The 10,591-nt window shown below is 42.0% G+C and overlaps 1 protein-coding gene across 1 annotated transcript; it reads left to right on the top strand.

The window, feature by feature from the left end:
• Positions 1–1,122: 1,122 nt before the first annotated feature.
• On the top strand, positions 1,123–10,158 carry aldh3a2b (aldehyde dehydrogenase 3 family, member A2b). The gene is made up of 11 exons (XM_040180788.2): positions 1,123–1,263; positions 2,273–2,435; positions 2,957–3,188; positions 5,839–5,924; positions 6,659–6,867; positions 7,017–7,134; positions 7,217–7,358; positions 7,506–7,672; positions 7,761–7,860; positions 8,494–8,732; positions 9,266–10,158. The coding sequence occupies exons 2-11, from the start codon at positions 2,274–2,276 to the stop codon at positions 9,278–9,280; spliced, it is 1,470 nt and encodes a 489-aa protein (XP_040036722.1). The 5' UTR covers positions 1,123–1,263; position 2,273; the 3' UTR covers positions 9,281–10,158.
• The last annotated feature ends 433 nt before the right edge of the window (positions 10,159–10,591 follow it).

Here is a 10,591-nt window from a genome sequence, read left to right as displayed (position 1 = left end):
CTGTGTCTCAATGCCTTGGTATACCTCACACACTCAGGTGTGCACACGGAGAAATGCTGGTCTTCTGTATCCACACTCCTCTCTAAGAAATCAGGGTTGACACTCAGGTGTGAATGACGCTTTGCCATCCTCTCCCTCACCTACATCCTCGCTCCATCCTTCACAATACACAAACACCATTCCGCAGCCCACTGTTTGATGTGGAAACTCTGTTCACATTTCCTGTCAACCTGAGAGTGTTTTGGGTCGATTCCATGTGCTCTGGGGCCGAGGTGAGATGGTTACTTCATGTATCGTGTCCCACGTTGTAAAAAGTGTTTTCTTGATCTGAGAGATAGAAGCTGAGTGTGATTCCAGCTCGGCTATGGATAAGAGGACATCAGGCTGTGACGGGGAACGGAGGGAAAGCAGAAAAATGAAGATCTGATGCTGAGTATAGGCCAAAATCTAAAACTAAATGAATAAACACCTCTTTACCCAGGGTTAATTCAGGATTGTATCATTGTTTCCCAGATTGTAATTATGACATCAGTCCTGAAACAAGAGTATAGCAGTATTGCAAAAATGTACGGTAAGATTGATAATATATTATGATCCAACCTTAAAGTTTGCTTGCAAGCCCGTTATTATGCAAAAGTACATTTATGTTTCAGACTGTACTGTATTATGCCTAAACAATTTCAACATGTTGTGGGATGGGGGGGATTTTAAGAGGCTTTGGTAAATTCTTTGTGAAAACGTTTTTCTCTTTGGCTCATCGTTTAGGTTGGTTTTGTTTATTTTCATAAGGTATACTCAGGTTCACTATCTTAGTTTTCCAATATGAGCATGGAAGCCCATTATGGAGGCCCATGCCGTAATGAACTAAATAATGATTCTGTAAATCCTTATAATGAGAAACTTTCTAAAAAATAATACAATTCTGAAATACGATTATTATCGGATAGAAAGTAAAAAACGAGATGTCCAGTCATACTTATGAGATTCTAAATCATCAGAGGATCTTTATTGTTTTAATCCGACTGTGAGTGGTGACGCTCCGTGTGCTGCAGCGCCTCGTCAGCCGCGTCATAGGGCAGCGACGCTAACGTGGCTACAAGCTAGCCGCAGTCAGCTGCCTCGAGGCCCCGCCCCCTGTGGGCGGGACCTAACGGGGAAGAGAGGTTCGTGTTTACTTGCTGTCTTCGCCTTTCATCCTGTCTGCTACGAGCTGTCCCTCCAGACGGGACATCGAGACATTGACCCTACCGCGCTATTGACCAGGTAGGAATTTAAAAACAACACTTTGCGATGTTTTCTGGCGTTTTGCTGACAGTCAGCGAAACGAACGGAAGAACCCTCAACTAAACCCTTCGAGCTATAAAAACTCAAATCGCCCTGCGGGGGAGAATAAGGGAGTGTTGCAGGGTGACTGCCGAATAGTCCAGGTTCATTTACAAAGACACAAAGGTCCATTATCAAGTAACAGGACAATGTACCGGATGTCATGCTCAATGGTCTTTAACCGGTGAAACGTCACTGCAGCTTCACCTGTGACCGAGTCGCCTGCATGGAGCTCGTTCTCCTGGAGGTTTGTGTTACAAGCCTTTTATAACACATCCTCTGATCGCCAAACACAGAAACCGCAGCACCGAGAGACTCTCGGATCACTGCAGATCCGTGAGGAAGTCTATCGGGAGAACTGGTTTCTTTCTTTCTCTACTTTCTGTAGTTTTATTCTACAGTATTAAGTATTCAGAACGTCTACTTTATGGACTTTGCTTAAAAGGCTACTTCTCTAATTAAAATCCTCATCTCTACAATATTCGAATCAAGTAAAATACAGTATTGAAATTGTATGTGCGGAAGACATTTGTGGCATTTTTGAAACCAAAGATGTCAGTTTATGGTGCGGGAAACTTTAATGGGCATTTTTCACATTTTCTGAAGATATATAAATCAAACAAGAATAACATCAGGAGTTGCAGATTGCTGAATATGCACAGTATCACTTTAACTTACCAAATGGTCCGGTTCGAGAAACTCTCATCAACTTTACATACTGATACATACTTTGTTCTGTAAAAAGTAATATTTCCTCACTTCAATAGTAAAGTAATTTGTGTGTGTTTTAACTAGTTTATAACTAATACGTATTTGGAGTTGAACACAAAGTAGAGTGTGTGGCCTTTAGCCGTCACACCTCACAGTGCGCACTGTGTGCTACACAAGAGACAAAACATATTATATTTAAACATATAAATTCATATATATGTGAATATCTTTTGCACAGGATGTCCCGGGAGCAGCAGGCAGTGGCTCGTGCCAGGAAAGCCTTTGACACCGGCAGGTCCAAAAGCTTAGAGTACCGTGTTCGCCAACTGAAGAACCTGCAGCGGTTATTCACCGAGAAACAGAAGGTGATTTCAGATGCCATCAAGAAAGACCTCAATAAGGTACGAAGTGAGAGGGTCTTCCTCACGGCCCCAAATAATCAATACCTGTCTGTTGAGTCACATTGTACAAAATTTGTTTTCCGGGCTGTACGGTTTTAATCTTTTAATGCTCATAATTCATGGTTTAATCTTCACAACAGGGAAGGGTTTAGACTTCAGGTCTGGAATAAAAGATTTTGCTTTGTTCACTTGTTTCAATGATGTTCACACAGTTCACAAACTGTTGTCAAGAGATGGAAAGGCATTCAGAGTTTGATGTTTGGATTGATTAAAAAAAATAAGAAACATGCAATTGGATACAAAATGTATAAAATGTTTAAAGAAGTTACAGTTTATGAAGTCGTTGTTTAGAGAATTTTATTGAGATCGCCACAAAGTAAGGGATTAAAGTGGTTACAATGTCAGTACCTTTGTGGAGATATGGATGGGCTCCATAATATAACGTGATAAATGACCCCAAAAATACAACATCATCAATGAGCAAGCACTACGTCACTGTCCCCCCCCCCCCCCCCCCCCAGAGCGAGGTGGGCACCCAGCTGTACGAGACTCTGGGTCTGGAGGGGGAGATCAGCCTGGCCATCAAGAAGCTGAAGGAGTGGGCCGCTCCTCGGCCCGTGGGGAAGAACCTGATGACCATCTCGGACAGCGTGTACATCAAGCCGGAGCCGCTCGGCGTGGTGCTCATTATCGGGGCCTGGAACTACCCCTGGGCCGTCACCATCCAGCCGCTCATAGGAGCCATCGCAGCTGGTACAGCAGCGTGTGTGTGTGTGGGGCGGGTGAAAGGGCAGTGTGTGTGTATGTGTGTGTGTGTGTGTGTGTGTGTGTGTGTGTATGTGTGTGGGTGTGGGTGTGTGGGTGTGTGTGTGTCAGTGCGGTGATGTCAGTAAGAGGCACTGAGTTATGAAAGTCTGATTACCTGATTTGTTGTTTTGTTGTGCTTAGGCGTGAAAACCGTAAACGTTACACACAAGCGCGGCACATAGACACAGACACACACTCGATAAGATAAGAAGAATAAGAAATGTCCAATCACGATGACATATCACTATTACAATGACTTTATTGCTTAATTATTACACAGCGGCCAATTGTGTTTGTCAGTCAGCCTCAATGAAAACACTTAACGTTACTGCTGAGTATGAAGGCAAATGGCTTGTTGTCGGTATTCATTCAACCACACTTATCAATTGAATATGAAGCCCGAAATAATTTCTGACTCACCGACCGGTTGATTATTTGTACATAAAATCCATCCGTCCAAGACGTCGATCACAGCTTTGTAAAACTCGTCTCAGCCCGACCGTCATTTTGACTTTGAGTTTCGCGAGGATTACGCTTACATCGTAGCTGGTGTGGTGACGTCAGCTGCACAAATGTCCAGTGAGCTCTCGATTTAATTGGTCCATGTTTGATATGTAACGTAGATGATTACTGGCATAACCCATTTACGTGCAGAGGCACAGCAGAGTTGTGCTTTTTAACGTACATGTTGAAGAATACAGGATTGAAGTACACATGCGCAACATGTTTGTTTTGCTTGTTGTACGCTTATTCTGCCATTTCTTTGTAATTGATTATGTGTAACAGCATTGTAACATCTTAACAATTGGAATAACACACAAATTGCATATAGAACTATAAAAAAATACGCTAATAAGTTTATTAAGTAAAATTATGCAATTTTATGTTTGAATTTTGGCAGGGTAGGCAGTGCACGTCACTGGTGAAAGGGCAGTGTGTGTGTGTGTGTGTCTCGTCTGCATGTGTGTGGTGCAATAAGGTCAGTGTTCACATTTCTATCTGATTCCATCGTCCCTCCCCTCCGGTGAACTTTGAACTTTACAGACAGCTGTCTGTATAGTTTGTAGAGACACAGATGCCGGTAAAGGTTCAGTTTTTTTTGAACATATAAGTGATCTGGTATGCTGATTGATGATCTGGATAAGTGTTCCGGATGCATACATCCGGAAGGTTCCTCGGATCTTATAACTGCCATTAGACCAATAAACGGCAACATCTATATCGAATTTTGGAGGCAACTTGTGCATCCAGTTCTCTATTCTTCTTTTTATTTCTCTTGTACTGTTTGGTTCCTCTGTCTTGTGTCTAACCACTTCACTTCCTGTTTATTCCCGTCTCTGCCCGGCGTTCTTCTTTCTGTTCCATTTGGGATTATTGGGGGAAAAGCTACTAAAACCTACAAGATCAGCAGCAAAAGTGTCCTCTGACATCTGTATGTAACACGCATGCAGGTGCTCATGTGTCCATGGCGGTGTGCATTGTATGAACATGCACACATTGATCCTATCAGAAATTGCTCAAAGGACAAGGTCAGAGTGAATCACTACTCAGCTCCGAGATAACAAGTGAACTAATGTATAATCGATCTCTCTCCCAGAGGCAACGCTTCAACGGCCACTCGGCCTCGAGTGTTTAGGCTCCACTCTCATCCCATTGTGATGCAAACCTGAGTGTGGAGAGTTGTCTTGTGACTGCTTAGCATGACACTGCATTATTATAACAGTCCTTCCCCTGGTCCTTCGCCTGCTTTGGTCTTTTGTTTGCAACCCGTCCCCAGTGAGTGTTTCACATAGTAGTGCGAGGAGAGCGGCTGCCGGCAGACGGCTCATTCGCGTTTCACCTGGATAACGTTGTACTAAAAGCACGTAAGGTGAAAGCGCTCGAGCGAGCTGCGTGTTTTGTGGCAGTGAGTGTTTGCACAGCTTGGACTTTATCCCTCTTATCCCTCGCATTATCAGATCTTACTCTCACAGTTACATCTGCCTAGCAAGTGTTTTCTCATTAGTCATCGAACAATACAGATGATCAAGCAAGAAACGAGAGCGCTGACGCCCGTTATGGAAAATCAAAAGAAATCATCAGAAGTTTCACAAATAAAATGCAGCTTTGAAAAGGGGCATTTTGTACTGGTAACATATTTTTGATAACACACAGACAACATGACGAGACACTCGTAGTGCGCAAGTCACGCTTTTTCTCCAATATGTTTGATTATTAAATCGAAATTAGCAATTCATAGAAATGTCCTGGGAACTGCTGTAATTTTGCCATTTTTATTTTCCTCCATACAAAAAGCACTCAATCAACAAATGGCAAATAAACACAGTATTTGGCGAATATAATGGAATATAGTAAAAAAAAATTTCATCAGGATTATTAGCAAACAAAAAAAAAATATTGAAGCCAAAAGAATGTTAATGGTGCTTTGAAACTGGTAAACAAGACTTGCACTATGTGTCGATTTCACTGTTGTTGAACTTGCTTTTGCTGCCCCCAAGTGACCAAAGAACTCCAGTTGTAGCAGCTTCAAATGAAGGTCCGGTGGAAGAAAACAAGACTTAAAGAGTCGACCATGTGTTTCTTTTTCTCCGTCCAGGTAATGCGGCCGTGGTCAAGCCGTCCGAAGTCTGTGTTCACACTGCAAAGGTCATGGAGGACCTGCTGCCGCTTTACATCGACAAAGTAAGACGTCAAAGTGAAACACTGTCATTGTTCCAACGTGATCTCCAAAACCTGTTCGTAAAAATGTATACGAAAATCTTGAACATACTAATTCGTAACAATACATACGAACTGGCGGTGGTTAACCACGCCCCTTGAGTGAACAACATGGCGGACCATGTCGGATTCTTGAGTGAACGTCTCTCCGCCATGTTGGATTTTTTGAGGGGGTTAGGGTTAGTATTGTATTTTTACAAGTTAACATTGATTTCTCGTTAAAAATGCAATCATAACACGTTTATTTTACATCGTTAGACTTCACAAAGTGTGTTTACGGGGTGCAGGTCCCCATTCATTTTGAATAGGGTGACGTCATCAGTTGCAGTCCGTATTTATTTCGTATGTATCACTACGAATTTGTATGTTCAACATTTTTACAAACAGGTTTTGGAGATCAGGCTGCCTTGTTCACAATGTGAGGATATTGTTGTTTCCTAAGCAAAATGAATGGACACGCACACATTAAATATCATATAAATGAGACAAATGTATTTTCTCAAACAGGATTTTTTCCTCTTTCAACCAAAGTACAGGCTTTATGTTTGTATTCCACGTTATGATACTTTTTCACTTTTCACCTTTAGAATATAATATAAACAGGTTAGAGGGCATGATTAGAAACTAGAGTGCTACAGGGACACACAAGTGGTTGCTTGATGGGCCGCGTGCTTGATGGGCCGCGTGCTGTGTGCCAGGAGCTTTACCCCGTAGTAACCGGCGGCGTGCCGGAGACCCAGGAGCTGCTGCGTCAGAGGTTCGATCACATCTTCTACACGGGCAACAGCACGGTGGGCAAACTGATCATGGAGGCCGCAGCCAAAAACCTGACGCCCGTCACCCTGGAGCTGGGCGGCAAGAGCCCCTGCTACATCGACAAGGCCTGTGACATCGCCATAGCCTGCCGGTGAGAGCGCTGATTGGACGCGGTTCGCCGTCACGGTTACTTTTACATTCTTTTCATTGCCAACATTGTTTTTCCGTGCAGTCCCTTTTTTTTCAATTTACCGTAGCAGTTCTTTAGATCCTCCCGTTAACTCTTCCACCGCTGTGTAGGCGCGTTGCCTGGGGAAAGTACACCAACTGTGGTCAGACCTGCATCGCCCCAGACTACGTCCTGTGTGAGCCCAGCATCCAGGACCGGGTCATAGAAGAGGTCAAGAAGTCCATAAAGGTACAGAAGAAAGAAAACGACTTCAAAAAGCCTGAATGGAACAAGAATATTTGTGCGGTAATGAGACGGTTTCCTCTGGCAGGAGTTCTATACCGACAACCCAAAGAACTGTCCTGACTACGGACGCATCATCAACCAGCGCCACTTCAAGAGGATAATGAACATGTTGGAAGACAGCACCGTCGCCGCAGGAGGAGACAACGACGAGTCCGACTGCTACATCGGTAATCCTGCCGCAAGCCACCGACTCTCCGAATGAAAGTCGATCAAGAGGGAGCTTTTCTCCGTGGTTTTCATTCAGGCTGAGATTTAGAACAGGCAATGAAAAACATTCCTCTGCTGAAACGGTGTTTTTCGGCTCTTCTGTTTAGCTCCCACGGTTCTGCGGGACGTGAAGCCAGAGGCGAAGGTGATGCAGGAGGAGATATTTGGACCTCTGCTTCCCATCATGCCGGTCAATGGCCTGGACGAAGCCATCAAGTTCATCAATAAAGGAGAGAAACCTCTGGCCCTCTATGTCTTCTCATCAGATGACAAGGTACGTCTCACAGCAAGACGTTGCTGCGGACTGGATGCAGACGTGTACAGTGTGTAGCTACTTATGATCAGAACTTCTCTCTCGTCAGGTGATCAACAGGATGACAGACGAGACCTCCAGCGGAGGACTGCTGGCCAACGACTGCCTCGTGCACTTTTCTGTCAACTCGCTGCCGTTTGGAGGAGTAGGTGAGTACTGACGGCGACAAGCGGAGGTGGTTCTTTGAGCAAGAGCTCAGTTTCTCTTTTGCTTGTTGACTTATTGCGTAACTGAGCTGTTCACTGAGCTGTTTAGTTAGTACTGTGTGTACTAACTAAAATAAAGGCATCAGGTGACAAAATGATACCTGGGAAGGTTTAAAAACTTTTTCGGGGACATTCAAATGCTTTAAAAAAATGACTGATGATTGATTGATTTACAAACCAAGAATCCAGTGCATCACTAAATAAGTGATTTACCTTTAAGACTCAATTTAAGACTCAATTCATACCTTTCTAAAGTAAATGAAAACCAATGGATGTTTGAAATAGAGAGAAAGACCAAATGCAAAGTTCTATTTTGTTATGATCATGTGGTTATTCAAATGTTTTGTTCTTCCTTGTTTGTGCGTTCATGAAAACAGAATGTATTACTTGATGGTTGAATGAAACCCAGAAATATCTATTCAATATCTACATCTAAGTCAATAAACAACCAGATAGGATCATTCTTTTCACATCTATTTTAAGTCTATTTTAACCTCCTTTTTTAAGGGTTGATTTCTGTCCAAATATCTTTGATTGATTTAAAGCCACACCTTCTCCCTCCGTGGTCGCGTGCAGGAAACAGTGGTATGGGCTGCTACCACGGCAAGTTCAGCTTCGACCAGCTGAGCCACCTGCGCGGCTGCCTCATCAAGCAGCTGAAAATGGAGGGCGTGAACAGCATGCGCTACCCGCCTCACACGGCCAAGAAGCTGGGCTGGGCGCGCTTCTTCATCCTGAACAACGTGGACGCGGGCTGGATCGGGCGGATGGCCCTCGTCGCCGTGCTGGTTGTGGTGGCTGCCGTTGTGCTGCAGGTGAGTCACAGAGGTGGTCGCAGATACGACCCGTTGGCCTCGTGTGTGTCGTGAGGAGCCTGAGCTGCAACGGGAAAGAAACGTTGATCACACTGATCGCTCTTTAAGCTCCAACTGTACGATGTGTGTGGGTATTTTAAGAACCGGGTCAGATTGAAATGCCATCATCAGCTTTGTGAACAAAAGGTTTCATTTCAGTTTCAGAATTTACACATTCTAAGGGGCTTGTCATTTATTTTATTTTAATTTGACGCCATTTTTCTACGACGGTGATGTCGCAGGTACTTTTTTTTATTTCACTGCTTTTGTCGGACAGCTTTCGTTACCTTTCAAATTACAATATTTCATAAACTTTCTGTCCTTGATATTACATTTTGCTGATACTACTAACAAACTTTACCTTCAACGGGGCACAACACAGGACACAAGCACAACACATCACAGCTTATACCTTTCAGACAGTGAAGTATATTACACTTAAGATTAAAAAATGGTGTAAACATAATGATGAATATCTTTCTTTTTTTCTCTAGAATTATCTGGGTTGAAGACGTCTCGCTGCTTCAAAGACAACATGTGATCGGTCTGAAGAAAACAACGTCTGTAGGAATCAGATCAGCATCTGCTCAGGAACGCCATAATTAGGGAAATGTTGCCATGATGCCTTAATTATTAATTAATTAATTAATCATTATTAATTATATTTATTTTTCAATAACCGTCAGAAGTTTCAATGGAGCCAGTATCTTATTTTCATGAAGGTAATTATTTATGTATGGCTCTTAAATTTGTGTTCAGAATCGATATGTTCCGTTTAATCACGTTTACATATTTTAAAAACACTTTAAATTCACTTTAAAACATTCTGCTGTGATTTTGCTATTGGTTATTTTAAAAAATTGCAAAATGAGTTCATATCACAGTAAGAAAATACTCTGTGAACTGTGATACGAACAGATTTTGCAGGATTTAATAACAATCAATGAACGTTCAATGTAACAAATGAAGTTAGTTGCATTTTTTGAGAATTAATCAGATTTTATTGTTTATCTACTGTTCACTTTGTGTCTATTCCATTTCAATGATGGTTCAGCTAATAACTGAACATAAAACATTACATTTCTGTCACGCCTATAACAAATGAAGTAACCTTGTAACATGTAGTGGTCTTAAAGGAACACCGTTGAAAGATTTTTAGTTATTACTACACATGTATTTATATATTGGATTAATATTCAATAAAAATATTTCTACATGTATCAGTTATTTTATGTAACATTATATTGTTCGTTTGGGTTTGTATCCTTATGGTTGAAATGCACTTATTGTAAGTCGCTCTGGATAAAAGCGTCAGCTACATGACATGTAATGTAATATTGGTAATAATAATTATGAAATAATAAAATAGATTTTGTTCTGAAACTGACGCCTGTGCATAAGAGTACTTTTATCAGAAAAAAAAAGTTAATTTAGTATCCTCTCTGCTCGTGTCCGTCTGTAGAGGACAATAGAGGGACGCCGCTGAACGAGAGCACGCACTGAAAACAGCACCAGCCCAACATAAGTTACTCTGAAGGTTCTTCTGAACGAAGTCCGTCTAGAGATCGGTTACAAAAAACAACCCGTGGAAGTTCATGATGGAATTAATTCACCTGTGGATTTTGAGCTACTAAAAGCTAATTAGCTACATAACGTTGGCTACTTAAAGCTACCAACATAAATCGAGTTTGAGCTGTGATTTTGTTCTTGAATCAACGGTTAAATTAATAATTTCAGATTTACCAGATTTGATCATATTTTAATTTGAATTAAGATTAACAAAATATTGCTCAGGTTGTTATACTTCTTTTGCATCCATG

This window comes from Gasterosteus aculeatus, chromosome 7 (genome assembly GCF_964276395.1).
Source record: "Gasterosteus aculeatus chromosome 7, fGasAcu3.hap1.1, whole genome shotgun sequence".
NCBI classification, from domain to species: domain Eukaryota; kingdom Metazoa; phylum Chordata; class Actinopteri; order Perciformes; family Gasterosteidae; genus Gasterosteus; species Gasterosteus aculeatus.
The sequence above is the reverse complement of the archived record's forward strand: the minus strand, read 5'-3'. Positions and strand labels throughout refer to the sequence as shown.

Excerpts from the sequence above, each read along its gene's own strand:
- aldh3a2b (XM_040180788.2), top strand. The coding sequence starts at position 2,274 with ATGTCCCGGGAGCAGCAGGCAGTGGCTCGTGCCAGGAAAGCCTTTGAC. Across the intron at positions 5,925-6,658 it reads TGCCGCTTTACATCGACAAA|GAGCTTTACCCCGTAGTAAC; the intron begins GTAAGACGTCAA and ends GCTGTGTGCCAG. Across the intron at positions 7,861-8,493 it reads GCTGCCGTTTGGAGGAGTAG|GAAACAGTGGTATGGGCTGC; the intron begins GTGAGTACTGAC and ends GGTCGCGTGCAG.